We start from the raw sequence: 23560 nt of genomic DNA, 5'->3' as shown, positions 1-23560 counted from the left end.
AAATACACTTTACATAATGGCATGTGCATATTATTTTTTGATTCAAACTAACATTTAAAGTGATAGTTCACCCAAAATTCAAATTTGTGCCTTCTCTGAGTTACAGCGGGGCTCGGCGTAGCAGTGCATGTCCATATGACGGTTGCAAATGGATACCAACTGTCTTCGTAACAAAAAGACACACCAAAAAACATCCAAATACCTCCATGCTGCTCGTCTGTAATGTCCGTCTTGTATTGAAGCCCCGACATGAGAAATTGTTCTCAAAAAAATGTAATAAGTCTATATTTTAAGCTTGTTTGCATTGACACCGGTGCAAATCTCGCGAGATTTGGACGGACCAGGAAGAGCAACACTGGGAGCTTCCGCTACAAACAAGCTTAAAATATAGACTTATTTAATTTTTTTTGGAACAAATTCTCATGTTGGGGCTTCAATACAAGAGGGACATTACATACGAGCAGCATGGAGGTATTTGGATGTTTTTTGGTGTGTCTTTTTGTTACGAAGAAAAGTGAGCTCCGTTCTCAACCGCCATATGGACATGCACTGCTACGCCGAGACCCCCTGTAACTCAGAGAAGCCACGGAGGACTCTGAAACTTCTCCCAGCCCTTAGTCCACATGAGGGGGAGGAGATAATGAGTGCAATTTGAATTTTGGGTGAACTATCCCTTTAAACTTTTTTTTTTCTTGATTGGAATGAACAGCAGGAACCTGATAATCAATAATCAATAATCAATAATCCCCTGTGTTCTCCCTCAGGCTGCTGTAACGTCATCTGCTCGGACAAAACAGGAACTCTGACCAAGAACGAGATGACGGTGACTCAGGTGTTCACGTCGGACGGGCTGCACGCCGAGGTCAGTGAGCTGAGCCCTCTGGGCCGCCGTAGAAAAACTCACAACTCAGGAATCTGTAGTTTTAAAGGACAATTCCGGGCAAATTCCTAACTCGGGGGCTGTATTTTCCTAACATTTTAGGTCTAAATAAAAGAAGGAATCTGAAGATTTTCAGTGTAATTGCTCCTGTTTTGCGGTAGTTGTGTCTGTCCCCGCATCGCCACGGCTACTCAAACATGCGCCGAGAGATTTTTTTTTACTTGAAGTAAGTCCAGAGTTGATATTCCTGTGTTTATGACACAAACGCTCCCATTCATCGTTGCCGTGGCGATGCGGGGACAGACACAACTACCGCAAAACAGGAGCAGTTAAACTGAAAATCTTCAGATTCCTTCTTTTAGACCTAAAATGTTAGGAACATACAGCCCCGAGTTTGAGAGAATTTGCCCGGAATTGTCCTCTAATAAAGAGGAGATGAGTAACCTGTCTGTCTGTCCTGTGATTGGTCCTCCCCCTGTGATGTCACTGTGCAGGTGACGGGCGTCGGCTACAACCGAGCCGGAGACGTTTTACTGGACGGAGAAATGATCCACGGCTTCTCCTGCCCGTCCGTCAGCAAGATCGTGGAGGTGCGTTCACTGACGGCTCGGAAAACTCTGTATGTGTATGTGTGTTTTTAAAGGGATAGTTCACCCAAAATTGAAATTTCATTATCTCATTATCTCCTCCCCCTCATGTGGACTAAGGGCTGGGAGAAGTTTCAGAGTCCTCCGTGGCTTCTCTGAGTTACAGGGGGTCTCGGCGTAGCAGTGCATGTCAATATAACGGTTGCAAATGGATACCAACTGTCTTCGTAACAAAAAGACACACCAAAAAACATCCAAATACCTCCATGCTGCTCGTCTGTAATGTCCGTCTTGTATTGAAGTCCCGAAATGCGAAATTGTCCCGAAAAAACTTAAATAAGTCTATATTTCAAGCTTGTTTGTAGCGGAAGCTTCTCGAAGCTCCTCTTCCCGGACAAACTGGGAAGAGGAGCTTTTTTCGGGACAATTTCGCATTTCGGGGCTTCAATACAAGAGGGACATTACATACGAGCAGCATGGAGGTATCTGGATGTTTTTTGGTGTGTCTTTTTGTTACGAAGACAGTTGGTATCCATTTGCAACCGTCATATGGACATGCACTGCTACGCCGAGACCCCCTGTAACTCAGAGAAGCCACGGAGGACTCTGAAACTTCTCCCAGCCCTTAGTCCACATGAGGGGGAGGAGATCATGAGTGCAATTTCTATTTTGGGTGAACTATCCCTTTAATATGTGTGTTCAACCTGTGACCGTGTGTGTGTTTGTGTGTGTTGCAGGTGGGCTGTGTGTGTAACGACTCGGTGATCAGGAATCACACCCTGCTGGGTCGGCCGACAGAAGGAGCTCTGATCGCCCTCGCCATGAAGGTAAAGGTTCAGTTTATCAAAACAACCGCGTTTAGATGAGAAATACAAATCTTTACTTGTTTTTAAAGGGATAGTTCAACATTTTGACAACTTGGCCCATTGCCATAATCCCTATAGTCATAGCAGTAGGTTCATTACCTTTAATTGTCAGTGCAAGCTGTTTTTAGAACGGCGGAGCAGAGCCGTGAGCTGCTCAGAGCTACGCTACGGAGGCTCATTATGGGATTTCTTGGTTTCCCTCATCAAACTCATCAAATACACAATCCAACAACTCCACAACGCTCTGGTGGACAAGTTGTGAGCTGCACATTCACCACGCTATGAGATAATAACACAACGTTACCACACAGAGTTGTTTTAGAGGGAAATACATGCAAAACCGCTGATGTACGTTGCCTTCAGGGACAGTTTTTCATCAAGCAGTCTCTGTATTTACGTGTGTGTGTGTGTGTGTGTGTGTGTGTGTGTGTGTGTGTGTGTGTGTGTGTGTGTGTGTGTGTGTGTGTGTGTGTGTGTGTGTGTGTGTGTGTGTGTGTGTGTGTGTGTGTGTGTGTGTGTGTGTGTGTGTGTGTGTGTGTGTGTGTGTGTGTGTGTGTGTGTGTGTGTGTGTGTGTGTGTGTGTGTGTGTCCAGATGGGTCTGGAGGGTTTGCAGCAGGAGTACGTCCGTCTGGAGGAACATCCCTTCACCTCGGAGCAGAAGTGGATGAGTGTTCGCTGTGTTCACCGCACGCAGCAGGTCAGTGTGTGTGTGTGTAGTTTTTTATTCCTCAAAGTGCATCTGGAGACCCGGGAGGCCAGTTCCTAGTCTAACCAAAACTTTATATGAGAGTCAATAGGGCCCGACACAAAAACTAAGTCCATAAAACTACACAAAAACCATTTAATATTCCTCCACACTGCTCGTCCACTGCAATCCAAGTGTCCTGAAGAGAGATAGTCCAGAGTTTACTGGAAACTACCTCATTTAGGACATTTTTACAGCCTAAACAGTCCTGGATTGAATCGCATTCACACCTAAATGAGGTAGTTTCCAGTAAACTCTGGACTATCTCCCTTCAGGACACTTGGATTGCAGTGGACGAGCAGTGTGGAGGAATATTAAATGGTTGTTGTGTAGTTTTATGGACTTAGTTTTTGTGTCGGGCCCTATTACTCTCATATAAAGTTTTCGTTGGACTACAAACCATTTCATTTTTTGGTGAACTATTCCTTTAAGAGTATTTTATGTTTTAGGGTTGGGCATTTTCAAATAATTGAATAGTCATTGAAAAAAAAAAAAAAGAAAGAAAAAATCAAATGGTTCATGAGACGATCGTCTTGTCTGAACAAATGTAAACTTTTTACTGAGCAGAAGGAGAAACACGAGGACTGAACTGAACTGAACAGTACCGCTGTGAAGAGAAGTGCTACCGTCACAATATTCTCCGGTACTGATTCTCAGTCTGTGATATTTCTTCTCTCAGGACAAAGCAGGTGTGTACTTCATGAAAGGCGCCTACGAGCAGGTGATCCGGTTCTGCAGCTCCTACAACAGCAGAGGGAGTTCCCTGCAGCTGAGCCACCAGCAGAGGGAGCTGTACCAGCAGCAGATCAGCTACATGGGCACGGCCGGCCTCAGAGGTAACCACGACAACGACACGCTGCTCTCACACTGTTTTAGTAGGTTTTATTTAGCTATTTGCACCATAAGAATCAAGGACAGTCACAAAAACAGAAATGAAACAAGAATAGAAAGTACAGGAGAAGTTAAAACCCCTGAATGAGCTTCTTTACTAAATACTTCCCTGAAAAATACACCACAACCACAACAACAACAAAAGAAAGCAGATATACAATAGGCCGGGAGCCAGGTCCACCCCTCAGGATGTTTTTTGCCACCTTTTTTTCACTATTATTTCTTGTTATCCCATACATTGGGCCATCACAAGTTGATAACCTTCACCCCCAGCAAGGGGCCAAAAAAAAAACCTTTTTGGGAAAAGCTTCTGGCGAAATGATCTAATTGCATATATTAGGGTGCTGCAACTGCATACATGGTCAGATAACTGTGAAATGTTGCATGGTGTATCCTGACACATAGGGGAAACTATCAGAATAATATTCTGGGGTTTACTGCCTTTCTATTTTCAAATATCACCCTCAGTTTATCCCAAAAGACAAAAAAATGTGTTTCCGCCTGACAAATTATCATCAAATGTGATCATTTTCAAGCATTTTATTATACATATCACTGCCTTAGATGGATATGAAAAACTTCCCACATTTGTAAGCCTCAATTTAAGCCCAAGATGGCCTTTCTATCTAGAAGATTACACCTGCTGTGACCAAAGTCTTCCAGTGTCCTACCTCAAATCAGAGAAAACAGAACTTTCAGCATTACCATTCCAAATGGGATTAAGCATGATTTCTTGCACATAAACTGTATCTTAAACAAGATTGGAGACTTTAGTTATAGGCTACTACTATACTATCTGAAGTTAATTACATGGGGCCTTGCTGGGGGTGGAGGTTATCAACTTGTGATGGCCCAATGTATGGGATAACAAGAAATAATAGTGAACAAAAGATAGCAAAAAACATCCTTATTATTAACATTCCTTATTATGACAAAAAGAGCCATAATAAAGTATGTATAAGTGTGAAATGATTGTGTATGAGTGGGTGAACATGATAATGATGACTATACTAAGAAAATAACCTACTGGGAGGAGTCCTTATACCTCAGATAAACCTTCAGTCTGGACTGTAAATTAATTCAGGGATGAAGATATTTAGCTTTGTGAAGATGAGAATTCCTCTGTAATTAAAATAAAATAAAACTGAGTGTGTGGTTGTGCAGAAGGAAGGATGAAGTTTGTCATGTATTATCTTGTATTGTCAGAATGGAGCTGAGAGTTAATGTAAAGAATTCATCGACAAATCTGAGAAAAGCAAATGTGGAAGATGAATATATTTATAAATAAATATGCAATATCCTCTTCCTCAGTGCTGGCCTTCGCCTCCGGTCCTGAGCTGGGTAAACTGAGCTTCCTGGGTCTGGTGGGCATCATCGACCCCCCGAGGTCGGGGGTCAAAGAGGCCGTGGCCACGCTCATCAGCTCCGGAGTCGCCATCAAGATGATCACAGGAGACTCTCAGGAGACCGCCGTGTCCATAGGTCAGACACACAGACACAGAGATTTAAGTCACATAAAGCATAAAGTCATAGTTTTACAAGAATAAAGTCGTAGTTTTACAAGAATAAAGTCGTAGTTTTACAAGAATAAAGTCATAGTTTTACAAGAATAAAGTCGTAGTTTTACAAGAATAAAGTCGTAGTTTTACAAGAATTAAGTCATAATATTATGAGAATAAAGTCACAGTTTTAGGACAATAAAGTCATAGTTTTACAAGAATAAAGTCATAATATTAAGATAATAAAGTCACAATTTTATGAGAATAAAGTCACAATTTTACAAGAATAAAGTCATAGATTTATAAGAATAAAGTCATAATATTACAAGATCATAATTTTACGAGAATAAAGTCACAATTTTACAAGAATAAAATAATAATATAATGATAATAAAGTCACACTTTTACAAGAATAAAGTCATAAATTTACAAGAATAAAGTCATAATATAACGATGATAAAGTCCGAATTTTACAAGAATAAAGTAATAATATTACAATAATAGTCACAATTTTACAAGAATAAAATAATATAATGATAATAAAGTCATAATATTACGATAATAAAGTCATAATATTACTATAATAAAGATATAATATAACGATAATAAAGTCATAATATTACTATAATAAAGATATAATATAACGATAATAAAGTCATAATATTACTATAATAAAGATATAATATAACGATAATAAAGTCATAATATTACGATAATAAAGTCATAATATTACTATAATAAAGATATAATATAACGATAATAAAGTCATATTACGATAATAAAGTCATAATATTACTATAATAAAGATATAATATAACGATAATAAAGTCATAATATTACGATAATAAAGTCATAATATTACTATAATAAAGATATAATATAACGATAATAAAGTCATAGTTTTTCAAAAATAAAGTCATAATATAACGATAATAAAGTCATAGTTTTACAAGAATAAAGTCACAATATTACGATAATAAAGTCATAATATTATGATAATAATGTTTGTCCGTTATAGTTTTTCTGAACTTTTCCAGCTGAAGAACAGAAGATGATGTGTATGTAATGCTCTGTATTGCAGCCAGCCGTCTGGGCCTCTACTCTAAGGGCTGTCAGTGTTTGTCTGGAGAAGAAGTCGATCAACTCGACCTGCAGCAGCTCTCACACATCGTGTCCAGGGTGAACACACACACACTCACACACACACACACAGAGACACACACACACACACACACACACACACACACACACACACACACACACACACACACACACACACACACACACACACACAGAGACACACAGAGACACACACACACACACACACACACACACACAAAAGCAAAAGCATCTATTCACTTGGAAACTGTTGTAAAGATGAAATGAGACACATTTATTCTAAATATAATAACCTCTCTTTCTCTCTCGCTCCTTCCCTCCCCCCCCCCTCTCTTTCTCCCTCTCTGTTCCCCCTGTCTTTCTCTCTCTCTCCCCTCTTCCTCCCTCTCTTTCTTTCCCCTCTCTCTTCCTCCCTTTCTCTTTCTCTCTCTTTCTCTCCCCCCTGTCTCTCCCTCTCTTTGTTTCCCTCCTTCTTCCCCTCTCTCTTTCCCCCCCTCTCTCTCCCTCTCTTTGTTTCCCTCTTTCTCTCCCCTCTCTCTTCCTCCATCTTTTCCTCTTTCTCTCTTTCTCTCCCCCCTCTTCCCCCCTCTCTTCCACTCTCTTTCTCTCCCCCCTCTTCCTCCCTCTCTTCCTCTCTCCTTCCCCTCTCTCTCTTTTCCTCTCCCTCCCATCTTCCTCTCTCTCTCTTTCTCTCTCTCTTCCTCCATCTCTCTTTCTCTCCCCCTCTTCCTCCCTCTCCTTCTCTCTTTCTCTCCCCTTTTTCCTCCCTCTCTCTTCCTGTTTTTCTCTCCCCCCTCTTCCTCCCTCTCTCTTCCTCTCTTTCTCTCCCCCTTTTCCTCCCTCTCTCTTCCTGTCTTTCTCTCCCCCGCTTCCTCCCTCTCTTCCTCTTTCTCTCCCCCCTCTTTCTCTTTCTCTTCCCTTCCTCTTCCTCCCTCTCTCTTCCTCCCTCTTCCTCTCCCCCCTCTCTTCCTCCCCCTCTCTCTCCCCTCCTTCCTCCGTCTTCCTCCCTCTCTCCCCCCCCCCCCCCCCCCCCCTATAGATATCAGTATTTTACCGAGCCAGTCCGAGACACAAGCTGAAGATCGTCAAGGTGAGAGAGCGATGACGTCATCATCCTGTGACCATGTGACATCATCATCATCAGCTGTCCCTTAGTGACATCACTAACCCCCCCCCCCTCTCCTCCTCCCCCCTCCATCCCATCAGTCTCTCCAGAACATCGGGGCGGTGGTTGCCATGACGGGCGACGGCGTGAACGACGCGGTGGCGCTGAAGGCGGCCGACATCGGCGTGGCGATGGGCCAGACGGGGACGGACGTGTGCAAAGAGGCGGCCGACATGATCCTGGTGGACGACGACTTCCAGACCATAATGTCAGTCAGAGGTTTTTTTTTTTTGTTTTTTTTTTTAATATAATATTTATTTATCATCAAATAACATCACCAATTGATAGCTTTCAGTCACGTCACTTCCCAGGGACCTGGCGGTCAAAAGCAACATTCCAAAGTGGCCCCGCAACGGACTTTCTATGGACAAACACCCGAGTAATGACTTAAATCATCTGCCAGCAGCCGAGAAAGAAAGATATAAAAACAACTTTGAAGTTTTGGGCACTTGTGACCCATATTCAACACCAGCTGCTGTTTACCAGCTGTTTAAAATGACCAGTTCCCTGCCGAAGCTCGAGTTGGGCGATGTTTACATTTACCTGGTGGAGAATCCATCATCCTCCACCGCTTGTAACCAATATTTCCGGTGTTATGGCTCAACTGGTGTCTGATTAAAAGCCCCATTTTGTAGTTTTTTGATCTTAAAACAATGTTTCTGAACTCGTTGAAGTGGTAGAAATGTACCTGTAACTTTCCTGTGTGGGAACACCGTCCTGGTACCGCAGCTCCGCTGAGCTCCACAGTCTGAGCTCCAGCCCACTGAGCCCAGGCTCCCTGCTCCTCTCACCCACAAACCAGAGCCCTTAGCTGGGCTGCACGGTGACCAGCTGCCCCCCCTCCCCCCGGAGCTTTGCTACGCACCGCTACCGACGGCAACGATGACGGTGGTCCGATAGCAGCGGGACCGGCGGCGGCGGCGGCGATGGTAACCCGGCGGGACCGCCCGCCACCGGACACGGCAACAGCACCGCCCGCGGCGGCAGCGACACGGTAACGGGGGTCGGGACCGACCGCGGCGCGGCGAGGACGATGTTGTTATTGTATTTTCAGAGTGTTTTCCATTAGTTCGTAACTTTAACATGACAGGCTTTGTCGTACTGTGCAGTGTTGTGCAGAGTGAGAGTAGTGTGGCGCTGACTGACTGTAGATTGGAGGAATAAGCCAGGTTCACTCACAGAAGCATATGGCTGCAGTAACATGTGAACTGCGGCTTGATTTGTGAATTTGTGACAAATCTGCGGACGGAAGTGCAGCACAGCTGTTGTTCGGTACGGTAACCAGTTAAATCAGACACCAGTTGGGCCATAACACCGGTATTTTTGAAGCAGCAGGGAGCAGTGTGTGTTTTTCTGCCTTGTCCTAAACCGCAGACAGCGGGGAAGTGGATTGTTTTGACCGCCAGGGGGGCGTTCCATACGGGCCGTGACGTCACATGAAAGCTATCAACAAGGAACAAAACAAAAAACAGAGCGACAGACATTCCAAGACATGACAAAGACAAACATTATAAATAATATAAGAAATATAGAGATGATAAAATAATGAGTAAATAATTAATTATGTCTAATAAAAGAAATAAATTATAAAAAAGACCTTAAAAAATTAAATTAAAGACATAGAACAAGTTATAAAGGCAGACAAGATTACTTAATATAATTTGAATAAAATTCAATCGCATGTGATACAGACTCAAAATAAATTTTTAATTGGACTGAAAATAATGGGAATGATGCGGGGTTGTATTAGACATTTTGGCTTTATGAATATGGAATTTACCTAGTAATATGAAAAGATTTATTATGTTATTGTGAGAGGAGGAGCCGAAAATAATAATTTTCTCATCAAAGTGATACCTAACTGTGGTTTTAGCTAAAAGAAAATTTTCCAAATCTTTCCAAAAAGTGACACAAAATGGACACTTATAAAATAAATGTCAGTCAGAGAGGAGCCACGGCAACGGCTGCTATGACGTCATCATGACAGAGGAATGAAGGGTTAACTCTGTGTGTGTGTGTGTGTGTGTGTGTGTGTGTGTGTGTGTGTGTGTGTGTAGGTCGGCCATCGAGGAGGGAAAAGGGATTTACAACAACATCAAGAACTTTGTTCGATTCCAACTCAGCACGTAAGACACAAACTCTTCCTCCTCTTCTTCCTCCTCCTCTTCTTCCTCTTCTTCCTCCTCCTCTTCCTCTTCTTCCTCCTCCTCTTCCTCTTCTTCTTCCTCCTCCTCTTCCTCCTCTTCTTCCTCCTCCTCTTCCTCTTCTTCCTCCTCCTCTTCCTCTTCTTCCTCTTCTTTTCTTCCTCCTATTCTTCCTCTCTCCTCCTCTTCTTCCTCTTCCTCCTCTTCCTCCTCTTCCTCCTCCTCTTCCTCTCCTCCTCCTCTTCCTCTTCTTCCTCCTCCTCCTCTTCCTCTTCCTCCTCTTCTCCTCCTCCTCCTCTTCTTCCTCTTCTTCTTCTTCTTCGTCTTCCTCCTCCTCTTCATCCTCCTCTTCCTCTTCTTCCTCCTCCTCTTCCTCCTCCTCTTCCTCTTCTTCCTCCTCCTCTCCTCCTCCTCCTCTTCTTCAGGGTATCCGCGGGGTCTTGAAAAGTATTAAAAGGTGATAAATCAATTTTGGGAAAATTAAGACCCTTAAAAAGTATTAAAAAGTCTTTTCACGACTTTATAAAGTCTTAAAAACAAAATCAAATGAGCTGAGGCACATGTCATGACTGTCTGTACAGACTGTAGTTTTTGTTTTTGGAGAGTTGAGCAATATTTCTTTTTTGATAAACTTTTCCTTTGATTTATTATCCCAGCCATTTTTGAATTCTGTTGTAAGTGGTCTACAGTCTTAGGGGCCGTGTCCACCAGGCGCGCTTTCAGCGCTCTGGGCGTCTACTTTCCATTCAAACCCTATTGAGTTGGGTGCTCACAGCCACGAGCCCGGAAACTGCTTTTCCGCTAGCCCTAGTACCTGGTACCAGGTACTGAAATAGTACCAGGTACCATTTTTAGTACTGAGCCGCGCCGCGCTATGCAGAGCCTCGAAGTGCCGGGCCGTGCCACGCCATGCGGAGCCTAGCAGTGCCGCGCCGTGCCACGCCATGCGGAGCCGAGCAGTGCCGCACCATGCGGAGCAGTGACGAGCCGTGCCGCGCCATCTAGTGCCGAGCAGTGCCGAGCAGTGCCGAGCCGTGCCGCACCATGCAGAGCCGAGCTGTGCCGAGCCGTGCCGCGTCATGCAGAGCCGAGCTGTGCCGAGCCGTACCGCGCCATGCAGAGCCGAGCTGTGCCGAGCCGCGCCGCGCCATGTGGAGCCGTGCCGCGCCATGCAGAGCCGAGCAGTGCCGAGCCACGCCGCGCCATGCAGAGCCTTTGTGCCATGTAGTGCCGAGCAGTGCCGCGCCATGCAGAGCCGAGCTGTGCCGAGCCACGCCGCGCCATGCAGAGCCTTTGTGCCATGTAGTGCCGAGCAGTGCCGCGCCATGCCGAGCCGCGCTATACAGTGCCGAGCCGCGCCATGTAGTGCCAAGCTGTGCCGCACCATGCAGTGCCGAGCAGTGCCGAGCCACGCCGCGCCATCTAGTCCCGAGCAGTGCCGAGCCATGCCGCGCCATGCAGTGCCGAGCCGCGCCATGTAGAGCTGAGCAGTGCCGTTAAAGTGTAGTGGAAAAGCGCCACTAGTGTCGTCACTCTGAGAGTTTCTCCTCAGAGTGACGACACTAGTGGCGCTGTGAAGATAAAAGTTAGTGACAGATGATCTGAGACAGACTGCCCAGCTGGTCAGAGTTCCAGAGGAGGAAACCACAGACAGACAGCCCCTCATCAGACTCCACCTCCCTCACACAGACTCAGAACGAGGACACACTGCCTTCTCCTTCTACGCCCCACACCGATGGAATAAATGACAAAACTCACTGAAAATCGATAGACTTATCTCACTTGAGGCTTTCAAAAACCTACTTCTCACCACAGCATTGGGGGCTCAGACTCAGACGTGCACTCGCTTCAGTTAGTGATTTTACTACTCTTGTTTTCAGAACTGTATTTGATTGTGCTGTTTTGATGTTTGATCTTCTGTGATCTCTGTGTGCTACAGGGCATCCTTGAAAAAGAGAGCTCGCTCTCAATGGATCTACCCTGTTAAAATAAAGGTTAAATAAGAGAAACATCCTCCAGACTTTGGATGACAGAGGTTTAACTAGACTGTAGGGCTGAACCCCCAAAAATCGAAGCTTCGTTCGTTGCCATGGTAATCGATCATGAAGTCCGTGATCGATTGTTTTTGTTGACACCGGTTCTCATCGACAACTGTTACATTAAATTGAGTCGGCTACTTGGCATCCTGGAAACCTGCCTGACTTTGGAGACATGTGTTTGTTTGCCATAATTCATTATTTACGCTATGATTATCAAAATATGGTCATCGGGTCAGCCCTACTAGACTCTGGAGGAGGATGTTCATGGTCGACCTCCACCTGTTAAAGCTGTACAGAAAAGAAAATTGAATTTGAGCCCACTCTGGGTCTGGCTCTGTGCAAAATTCTATTTTTGAGTAAATCCGGGATGAAAGTGTGGTGGGTTTTTTTTCGCATTGGATAATGCGCACAGATTATACGTCATCCTGTACACGATTCACCAGCCACTGATATTGGATCCATAATCCGTCATTCAAACATCTGAGATACACACACGGAGCTCGGTCTCGCCCCAAGCTTTGAATATCCCGCCCGCTCGATAACGACCAATCAAATTCGTTTTCCTTACTCAGGTAAACTCGTGTTGCAGCTCGTGACAACTCGGCGCGACAAACAGGACAAACGGCCATTTCTGTACAGCTTTAAACAGCCTGCTAGGCGGTAGAGCGGGTCGTCCAGTAACCAGAGGGTTGGCGGTTCGAATCCCGCTCTGTCCCAGTCTCTGTCGTAGTGTCCTTGGGCAAGACACCTTACCCACCTTTCCTCATGTGGATGTGTATGAATGATGGTGGTGGTTTGGTGCACATTGGCAGCTGTGGCTACACCTAGTTTACCATCACTGGTGTGAATGTGGTATGAATGAATAATGGTTGCTGTAAAGCACTTTGGGTGTTGGGTGAAAAGCACTATATAAATGTAATCTATTACTACCAGGAGAATGAAGGAGATGCTGTTTGATGTTTAAACATGCAGCAGCTTCTTACATCCTGGTTCTGTAGAGCTGCTTGTTCATTGACAACACACATCGTTGTGTATGATGGGACCAGCATGACGACTACACATAATTAATAACTATCTAATAACCATCAGCAGGTCTGATACTGCAAAAAAAAAAGCAACATACGGTATTTGGTGGAATGAGTGAAAAGCAAGGCCGAATATATAAAAAATAAAAAAAATTAAATACACCTGAAATGTCTAGTAGGCTAATTGAAAAATTAAAAAAAAAAAAAAACTGACCAACAAAGGTTAGGAACCACTATTTTAAAAGACACTTGGGTTTTTTTGGAATGTACTTGTAGATCTTTAAGCACTCACTATTAGGGCTGTCAGAACGAACTTCGCTATTCGAATACAATTCGAATGTTAGTCAAAATGAGAACATTCGATGGTGGAAACTGACGTTCGAATGTTTTTAATGAGGCAAATTAACGTGGTGCGTCGCGACGTTCAGAGTAGTACACATGTTGATAAAACAACATGCAGTTATTGTTGTGCACAAAGTAAAGCTGCAGCTTCAAATATACAAGCAGTATAGAGTTTTTTTTAAATTGCCCGTTCATTCGGCTGCCACGGTGCGCGTATGCGTCCCCACTCTACACACACACTTTTTTTTTTTTTTAATTGATCGATCTGCGGACCACTTGTGTGCTGATCATGGATCAGCTGTGATCTGTTGCACCACAAGTTACTCTGTGCCCTAACCCCGCCTGTGAAGCCGGGTTTCCACCGAATCAACGATCCTTCTTTTTTTTTTTTTTTACCGCAACATATACTCCTCCTTGAACCGCCACCTTACCGTGGTGGAGGGGTTTGAGCACCCGAATGATCCTGGGAGCTATGTTGTCCGGGGCTTAAGGCCCCTTTTAGGGTCTCCCAAGGCAAACAGGTCCTAGGTGACGGGTCAGACTAAGAGCGGTTCCAAAACCCCTCATGAGTGAAAAAATATCAAGGACGTGCACGTCGCCCGGATCGGCGTCACCGGGGCCCCACCCTGGAGCCAGGCCTGGGGTTGGGGCTCGCAGGCGAGCGCCTGGTGGCCGGGTCTCCGCCCACGGGACCCGGCCGGGCCCAGCCCGAAGGAGCGACGTGGGCCGGCCTTCCAGTAGGCCCACCACCCGCAGGAAGGACCATGAGGGGTCGGTGCCGTGTGTTTTGGGTGGCAGCCGTGGGCGGGGGCCCCGGCGCCCCAATCCCCGGACAACGACTCTGGCTTTAGGGACATGGAATGTCACCTCGCTGGGGGGGAAAGAGCCTGAGCTCGTGCGGGAGGCTGAGAGGTACCGGCAAGAGATAGTCGGGCTCACCTCCACGCACAGCCTGGGCTCTGGAACCAACTCCTTGAGAGAGGTTGGACTCTCTTCCACTCTGGAGTTGCTCACGGTGAGAGGCGGCGAGCTGGTGTGGGCTTGCTCATAGCCCCCCAGCTCAGCCGCCATGTGTTGGAGTTCTCCCCACTGAACGAGAGGGTCGTTTCCCTGCGCCTTCGGGTCGGGGATAGGTCTCTCACTGTCGTTTCAGCCTACGGGCCGAACGGCAGTGCAGAGTACCCGGCCTTCCTGGAGGCCCTGGGAGGGGTGCTGGAAAGTGCTCCAACCGGGGACTCCATCGTTCTGCTGGGGGACTTCAATGCCCACGTGGGCAGCGACAATGTTACCTGAAGAGGTGTGATTGGGAGGAACGGCCTCCCCGATCTGAACCCGAGCGGTGTTTTGTTATTGGACTTCTGTGCTAGCCACAGTTTGTCCATAACGAACACCATGTTCAGGCATAAGGGTGTCCATCAGTGCACGTGGCACCAGGACACCCTAGGCCGGAGGTCAATGATCGACTTTGTAGTCATGTCATCTGACCTCCGGCCGTATGTCTTGGACACTCGGGTGAAGAGAGGGGCTGAGCTGTCAACTGATCACCACCTGGTGGTGAGTTGGATCCGCTGGCAGGGGAGGAAGCTGGTCAGACTTGGCAGACCCAAGCGTATCGTGAGGGTCTGCTGGGAACGTCTGGCAGAATCCCCTGTCAGGGAGGTCTTCAACTCCCACCTCCGGGAGAGCTTTGACCAGATTCCGAGGGAAGCCGGAGACATTGAGTCTGAATGGACCATGTTCTCCACTTCCATTGTTGACGCGGCCGTCCGGAGCTGTGGCCGTAAGGTCTCCGGCGCTTGTCGCGGCGGTAATCCCCGAACCCGGTGGTGGACCCCGGAAGTAAGTGATGCTGTCAAGCTGAAGAAGGAGTCCTACCGAGCCTGGCTAGCTCGGGGGACTCCTGAGGCAGCTGACGGGTACCGGCAGGCCAAGCGGAGGAGGACTACCGGTCGGCCTCGAGGAAATTCTGGCAAACCATCCGACGCCTCAGGAGGGGGAAGCAGTGCTCCGCCAACACTGTTTACAGTGGAGGAGGGGAGCTGTTGACCTCGACTGGGGATATCGTCGGACGGTGGAAGGAATACTTCGAGGATCTCCTCAATCCCACTGACACGCCTTCCGCCGAGGAAGCAGAGGCTGAGGACCCAGAGGTTGATTCATTCATCACCCAAGCTGAAGTCACTGAGGTAGTCCTGAAGCTCCTCAGTGGCAAGGCACCGGGGGTGGATGAGATCCGCCCTGAGTACCTCAAGTCTCTGGATGTTGCGGGGCTGTCGTGGCTGACACGCCTCTGCAGCATCGCGTGGCAGTCGGGGACAGTGCCTCTGGACTGGCAGACCAGGGTGGTGGTCCCTCTCTTCAAAAAGGGGGACCGGAGGGTGTGTTCCAACTACCGGGGGATCACACTCCTCAGCCTCCCGGGGAAAGTCTATTCCAGGGTGCTGGAGAGGAGAATTCGGCCGATAGTCGAACCTCGGATTCAGGAGGAACAATGCGGTTTTTCGTCCTGGCCGTGGAACACTGGACCAGCTCTACACCCTCCGCAGGGTGCTCGAGGGTGCATGGGAGTTTGCCCAACCAGTCCACATGTGTTTTGTGGACTTGGAGAAGGCTTTCGACCGTGTCCTACGTGGCATCCTGTGGGAGGTGCTCCGAGAGTATGGGGTCGGAGGCCCTCTGCTGAGGGCTGTACGGTCCCTGTATGACCGGAGCAGGAGCTTGGTTCGCATTGCCGGCAGTAAGTCAGACCTGTTCCTGGTGCGTGTTGGACTCCGGCAGGGCTGCCCTTTGTCATCGGTTCTGTTCATTATTTTTATGGACAGAATTTCTAGGCGCAGCCAAGTGCCGGAGGGGGTACGGTTCGGGAGCCACTTGATTTCATCTCTGCTTTTTGCGGATGATGTGGTCTTGTTGGCTCCCTCGAGCCAGGACCTTCAGCATGCACTGGGGCGGTTTGCAGCCGAGTGTGAAGCAGCTGGGATGAGAATCAGCACCTCTAAGTCCGAGGCCATGGTTCTCGACCGGAAAAAGGTGGCTTGCACCCTCCAGGTCGGGGGAGAGTTCCTGCCTCAGGTGGAGGAGTTTAAGTATCTCGGGGTCTTGTTCACGAGTGAGGGGAGAACGGAGCGCGAGATCGACAGGTGGATCGGTGCGGCGGCCGCAGTAATGCGGTCATTGTATCGGTCCGTCGTGGTGAAGAAGGAGCTGAGCCGAAAGGCAAAGCTCTCGATTTACCGGTCGATCTACGTTCCCACCCTCACCTATGGTCATGAGCTCTGGGTCATGACCGACAGAACGGGATCCCGGATACAAGCGGCCGAAATGAGTTTCCTCCGCAGGGTGGCGGGGCGCTCCCTTAGAGATAGGGTGAGGAGCTCTGTCACCCGGGAGGAGCTCGGAGTAGAGCCGCTGCTCCTCCACATCGAGAGGAGCCAGCTGAGGTGGCTCGGGCACCTGTATAGGATGCCCCCTGGACGCCTCCCTCGTGAGGTGTTCCGGGCATGTCCCACCGGGAGGAGGCCCCGGGGAAGACCCAGGACACGCTGGAGTGACTACGTCACTCGGCTGGCCTGGGAACGCCTTGGGGTCCCCCCGAAAGAGCTGGAGGAAGTGTCCGGGGAGAGGGAAGTCTGGGGATCCCTGCTCCGACTGCTGCCCCCGCGACCCGACTCCGGATAAGCGGATGAAAATGGATGGATGGATGGACAACAATTGTTGTATATATTTATCTTATACGAGCCCTCTGATCCAGAAATGCGAGTGTCAGAAGAGCGACAGACACAAACAGAGCATCTTTCATAAAAGACGCTCTATCTCCTTTTCTAGAAAAAAAGGAGGGATTTTGGTGAAACCCAGCCATGTTTAGCTTGACTTTTCTCAGGAACAGAGGCACGTAGAAACAAACGGTTTGTGGCTATTTGAAGCATAAAGTTAAACCTTTCAATTGAGCTACAGTATGTGTTGGTGGCAATAATATAGAATACACTATGGCTCTACATAAAAAGTCAAAAATGGTCTAAAATGCCGGTACACTTGACTAAAACTTTGGAAAGGAGCGCGGCACTCAATGAGTTAATTGTACTAATTATGACTAACGTTAAATGAAGACTTATAATTCAGTATCCCCAAAAATCTAAATTTTACAAAGAACCAATTAAAAAAACAACAAAAAAAAAACATTTTTAATAGGCTACAGAAATGTTGGCTTTACATCTGGAAATGGACTTTGCCATGATATTATAATGTATTGAGATGCACCTGTATATAATTTGTTAATGGTGAGTGTCACGGCCCTAAGCACACACCCCTAACAGGTAACAGGTACTTGATTTGAATTGTAAGCATTTGCCTACTACACTTAGTCACTCAGAAAGTTAAGTAAGAAAATGACAGTAATCTGTTACTTTTTAATTAGTTACCCCCAACACTGAAGTTTGAAAAGTTGCCACTACAGTTGCAGCTCGAAGTCGTGCTGGTATTAAAAAATATTGTGACGGTATTAAAAAAGGTATTAAATTCAACTTAAGAATTTCTGTATAAACCCTGTTCTTCCTCTTCCTCTTCCTTCTCTTCTTCCTCTTCCTCCTCTTCTTCCTCCTCCTTTCTTCCTCCTCTTCCTCCTCCTCCTCGTCCTCCTCCTCTTCCTCCTCTTCTTCCTCTCTCCTCCTCCTCTTCTCCTCCTCTTCTTCCTCCTCTTCCTCTTCTCCTCCTCCTCTTCTTCTTCCTCTTCCTTCTCTTCTTCCTCTTCCTCCTCTTCTTCCTCCTCCTCCTCCTCTTCCTCTTCTCTTCCTTCTCCTCTTCTCCTCCTCTTCTTCCTCCTCTTCCTCCTCCTCCTCCTCTTATTCTCTTTTTCTCCTCTTCCTTTTCTTCCTTCTCTTCTCCTCTTCCTCCTTTTCCTCCTCCTCCTCCTTTCCTCTTCTTCTTCTCCTCCTCCTCTTCTTCTTCCTCCCCCTCTCTCCTCCTCTTCCTCTTCTTCCTCCTCCTCCTCTTCTTCTCCCCTTCCTCCCCCTCTTCATCCTCTTCTTCTCCTCTTCCTCCTGCCTCCCCTTCTTCTTTTCCTCCTCCTCCTCTCTTCCTTTTCTTTTTATCCTCCGTCTTTTCCTCTTCCTCCTGTTCTCCCCATCTTCTCCTCTTCTTCCTCTCCTCCTCCCCCTCTTCTCTTCCTCCTCTTATTCTTCTCCCCTTCCTCCTCCTCTCTTCCTCCTGCCTTCTCTTCTTCTCCTTCTTTTCCTCCTCCTTTCCTCCCCATCTTCTCCTCTTCTTCCTCCTCTCCTCCCCCTCCTCCTCCTCTCTTCTCCTCCTCTTTCCCCTCTCTCCCCCTCCTCTTCCTCCTCCCCCTCTTCTCTTCCTCCTCCTCTTCTTCTCCTCTTCTTCCTCCTCTTCCTCCTCCTCCTCTTCTTCCTCCTCTTCCTCCTCTTCCTCCACCTCCTCCTCCCTCCATCTCACCCGTCTCCCCCCCTCCCTCCCTCCTCTGTCTGCAGGAGCATCGCGGCGTTGACGCTCATCTCCTTGGCGACGCTGATGAACTTCCCCAACCCGCTGAACGCCATGCAGATCCTGTGGATCAACATCATCATGGACGGCCCGCCGGCGCAGAGGTGCATCATGGGAACTGTAGTTCACTAAGACCCTGGCCTTTACACGGGTTCAGCTCTGTAACTGTGTGTGTGTGTGTGTTTCTCTGTGTGTGTGTGTGTGTGTGTGTGTGTGTGTGTGTGTGCAGTCTGGGGGTGGAGCCTGTGGACCGTGATGTCATCAGGCAGCCGCCCCGTGACGTCAGAGACAGCATCATCACGCGCAGCCTCCTGGTCAAGGTGCTGGTGTCGGCGCTCATCATCGTCTGTGGGACGCTCTTCGTCTTCTGGAGGGAGGTCGGTCCTCGTCTGTCCTCGCCTTCAACCTTCAAACTTTATTTATTTATACAGCACCTTTCATATATAAAAATGCAACACAAAGTGCTTTACAATGTACACACACACACACACAGACACACCCCAGGGGTCCTTGAGAGGGTTCAAGGGGGTCCCCAACTTTTAGAAATTTCTGGAAAAAAGTTCACTTCTTGATGTAAAAAAAAAAAAAGTGAACTTTTCTGTTTAAAAAAAAAAAAGTACACTTTTTCGTAAAAGAAAGTTCACTTTTTGGTAAAAAAAAAAAGTTCACTTTTTCGTAAAAAAAAGTTCACTTTTTGGTAAAAAAAAAGTTCACTTTTTGGTAAAAAAAAAAGTTCACTTTTTGGTAAAAAAAAAAAAAAAAGTTCACCTTTTCGTAAAAAAAAAGTTCACTTTTTCGTAAAAAAAAAGTTCACTTTTTGGTAAAAAAAAAAAAAAGTTCACTTTTTGGTTAAAAAAAAAAATTTCACTTTTTGGTAAAAAAAATCACTTTTTGGTAAAAAAAAAAAAAAAAGATAAAAAGTTCACTTTTTGGTAAAAAAACAAAGTTCACTTTTTGGTTAAAAAAAAAAAAAGTTCACTTTTTGGTAAAAAAAAAAATCACTTTTTCGTAAAAAAAAAAGATAAAAAGTTCACTTTTTGGTAAAAAAAAATAAAAAGTTCACTATTTTCCAGAAATATATATAGAAATATTCTTTTACCTGAACATGTTGTTTATTTCTCTGTCTGTTTGTCTCAGTTGCAGGACAACGTCATCACTCCTAGAGACACCACCATGACCTTCACCTGCTTCGTCTTCTTCGACATGTTCAACGCCCTCAGCTCCCGCTCGCAGGTCAGTTTCTATGACGACGGGTTATGACTGATCCTTGCTGTATTGATCCGTTGATGTATTGCTGTATTGATGTATTGTGATGTATTGATCCATTGTGCTGGTCAGACGCGGATGGTGCACGAGATGGGGCTGTGCAGCAACAGGACCTTCTGCTACGCCGTCCTGGCCTCCATCATGGGGCAGCTGCTGGTCATCTACTTCCCTCCGCTGCAGAACGTCTTCCAGACCGAGAGCCTCAGCGTCTTCGGTGAGAAACGGCTGCACACAGCGCTACTTTTTACAGTAACAGTTACTAAAAGTTACTGTTTCCTCTGTTATAACATCGTTACTTGACTCAAGAAGTCCCGTCACAAAATAGTAAAACACCAGTTACAGTGTAGTTATATGTTATAAACACATTCACTCCATCAACTGGTCGCCTGTGCAGACGAACAATAGGTGCGTTTACATGGACACAAATATTCGGAATAAAGGGCTGATCCGAATAAAAATGTGTCATGTATACACGTCAATTGGAAGATTCTGATCGGATTCGGCTCGATCCGAAAGAAATTCTGTTCGGATCGAGAGGGGTGGTTTATGCCGATCGTTATTCCGAACGAGGTCCATGTAAACACTTATTCCGATCACGTCCTTTCCCACTAGCGCCACACGGCTGTACACGGTTCTACTCGGTTGTTATTTATTTAGCCTATTCATTTTTGCTTTTACACACTGTAGTGTGACGTCCGACAGGAATCAAACCTTAAAAACACACTGGCAGCAGCGCACACGGATCTACTGAGACTTGTTATTCTGTCACCTGAGGTAACGAGGTGGACGAGTGAGTTTGGAGCTGATGAGAGGAGAGAAAAAAGAGAGCGAGTAGTAGCCTACCGACCCGATATCGCCGTGTATCTCGCTTTCAGAGTAATCCCGCTTGTTTCCCCGCTCTCTGTCCGTTGTCTTCACCGTCTTCCACTGACGTAACTCCCCAAATGTCCAGAGCGCACATGGCTAATTAATATGCACGCGCTGTTTTGCATTGACCATATATGGTTGTGTTTGGGTGTATAGAGGGCGGGATATGGCGTGTTCACATCTGCACTTTTCATGGGTCCGGTGAGATTTATCAATGGCAGGAACAGTAGTACACGTTGCTGAGTCTGCTTAATAACGATGTACAATAGGAGTAGGTACAGAAACAGCTCTTAAAATCTGGCGCAGGTCCATTTTGAGCAGGATACTGAATGGGATAAATTGAGCCACTTCCGCGTTTATTGGTTTGTTTACAGTAGTACAGGAAGTACAACTCTTCTTCTGCTGTTGTTTTAGGGAAAAAGACAGCTCTGCACATGTCAAAATGGTGTTATTCTGAATAAAGCTCGGTGCATGTGTACGGACGTCATGATCGGATTATTTGATTTTGCGCCCATGTAAACAGTGGATTCGGATTTTCCGATCCCTCAAATTTTTAATCTGATCAAGAAATTTTGCGCATGTAAACACAGCTACTGAGTGAGTTGTTTAGTTCCTGTGGTCGGGGTGGCGAGTCCAAGTAATTTGACATATTTGAGCATTTTATTAAAAAAAAAAGAAACATAATTGTTACTTTTCCTGGTAATTTGTTACTTTTATAATCTAGTAACTCAATCTGGGCCCGGCAGGTTTTCAGGATTTACCACTACTATTAAGCTTCTTGGCAAAGCTTGACACAAAAAAAAGAATCTTCCGAGGCAGTAACTCCGTTCAAAAGATAACTTTACTTAAAAAAGAGAAAAACAAAGTTAGAAGATTCGCTCCGAGGTATCGTCAAAAAACTGTCTTGCTCCTTTAGGCTGCTTAACCTGGTCTGAAAGCTAAGCTACTGTGATGTCATCAACATCATAATTAAAGGAGCAGTTCAACATTTTAAAGGAAAACTACCAACTATTGTAAGCAATACAAATATGGCTCTTACATATCCCTTTAAGAAATGTTTTTGGCTTTCTTTATGAAACTAGAAAAGTATTTATTGTGTTCAAACCAAAAGTCTAGACAGGTCATCTGCCACTTCAGAGTAAACAATACAAGAATACCAGAAGTTATTGGAAGGTATAAAGGACTGGATAGAAGTCGGAGGTTATGTGATTTATGCAAAGATGGCCAGATTGGTGATGTGCTAAGAGAAAAATACCTCCCTAAATACCATGTTCGTCGCCCATCTATGTTTAAACTCATTTTGTTATTACAGTCTGATAAAACAAAAGTTATTTATAAGCTAGGTTGCCTTTCTGAAACGTGTTCTTCCTCTGTTTAAGTGATAGTTTTTGCTCTGTCCTGGTCAGAGATGTATGTGCAGGGTATCCGCGGGGTCTTGAAAAGTATTAAAAGGTGATAAATCAATTTGGGGAAAATGAAGACCCTTAAAAAGTATTAAAAAGTCTTTTCACGACTTTATAAAGTCTTACATTTTGAAGGTTTTTTTTTCAGAATAAGCTGTCCAAGAGTTTGAGTCCTAAAAAACATTGTGAAAGTGTGTGAATTTATTCATTTAAAAAACAAAAACAAAGATGAACCGGTACATAAAAAAGAAAAGAAGATTGTTGTTTTTGTTTTTTGAGAGTGGAGCAATGTTTTTTTTTCTTTCTTTTTTTTGGATAAACTTTGCCTTTGAGTTTTTTATCCCTATTTTGAATTCTGTAGCATCATAGTGGTCTATCTAAAGTCTTTATCACAAACTAGAACTGTTAAAAGTTAAGTTAAAAGTGTCACTGATGTAAATGGTTACAGCTTGAAGTGGCGGTGAGGTGTTGAAAAATATTGCGAAGGTCTTGAAAAAGTCTTAAAAAGGTGTTAAAATTAAAGCAGAAGTAAGCGATCCGGTCGTTTTGGCTAATGCTGCGTTCCAGGCAGGCTTTTGAAACCGTAAGTTACAGCTTCAAGTCACAACTTACGACTTTGTAGCGTTCCAGGCAACCCACTCGTGTTTCTCCGACCTGTTTTACCTGTGAAAGTCACTATAACGGCCACTCGTAACTTCTGACCCGTGAACTCGTACCAGATCAAACTGATACGACTTCACGGTCGGAAAAATACGAGTTTCCTTGAACGCACCATAACAGTCCTCGTCGCTACGTCGCCACATTCACGGCGTCCCTTGGCTGCACACACAGAGAGGACTGCCCCTTTATGCCGTTCTCTCTCCTCATTGGATAAAAACTGTAGGATACGATAAATGTTTTCTCCTGGGCTCAGAGCAGAGCAGAGTGACTGACAGACCCGTGTTTCAGACCAAACACTCTATAGAAGTGATTGCTGTCGGATGATATAACTATTTAAGACTTATATTAAAGGGATAGTTCAACATTTTGGCAAATTGGCCCATTGCCATAATTGCTATAGTCATAGCAGTAGGTTCGTTACCTTTAATTGTCGGTGCAAGCTGTTTTTAGAACGGCGGAGCGCAGCAGCTGGCTGCTCAGAGCTACGCTATGGAGGCTAACGGAATTTCTTGGTTTCCCTCATTAAACTCATCAAATTCAACATCCCAAAACTCCACAGCGCTTTTGT

General features: G+C 45.8%; 1 protein-coding gene across 1 annotated transcript in view; it reads left to right on the top strand.

Annotated features, from left to right (window-relative positions):
• Positions 1-23560, top strand: part of atp2c1 (ATPase secretory pathway Ca2+ transporting 1) — a 62969-nt gene that overhangs the window by 38058 nt on the left and 1351 nt on the right. The window contains exons 13-26 of the mRNA XM_085803166.1: positions 765-862; positions 1375-1470; positions 2205-2294; positions 2927-3031; positions 3759-3915; positions 5282-5452; positions 6551-6648; positions 7628-7678; positions 7795-7961; positions 9811-9879; positions 18784-18900; positions 19026-19173; positions 19934-20029; positions 20135-20276. Of these exons, the coding sequence (XP_085659292.1) occupies positions 765-862; positions 1375-1470; positions 2205-2294; positions 2927-3031; positions 3759-3915; positions 5282-5452; positions 6551-6648; positions 7628-7678; positions 7795-7961; positions 9811-9879; positions 18784-18900; positions 19026-19173; positions 19934-20029; positions 20135-20276 (1605 nt within the window). The remainder of the gene's footprint in view (positions 1-764; positions 863-1374; positions 1471-2204; positions 2295-2926; positions 3032-3758; positions 3916-5281; positions 5453-6550; positions 6649-7627; positions 7679-7794; positions 7962-9810; positions 9880-18783; positions 18901-19025; positions 19174-19933; positions 20030-20134; positions 20277-23560) is intronic.

Source organism: Trachurus japonicus, chromosome 16 (genome assembly GCF_045865225.1).
Source record: "Trachurus japonicus isolate A0001 chromosome 16, Traja_1.0".
Lineage (NCBI taxonomy): Eukaryota > Metazoa > Chordata > Actinopteri > Carangiformes > Carangidae > Trachurus > Trachurus japonicus.
Note: the sequence above shows the minus strand (reverse complement) of the source record. Positions and strands in the feature narration are given on the sequence as shown.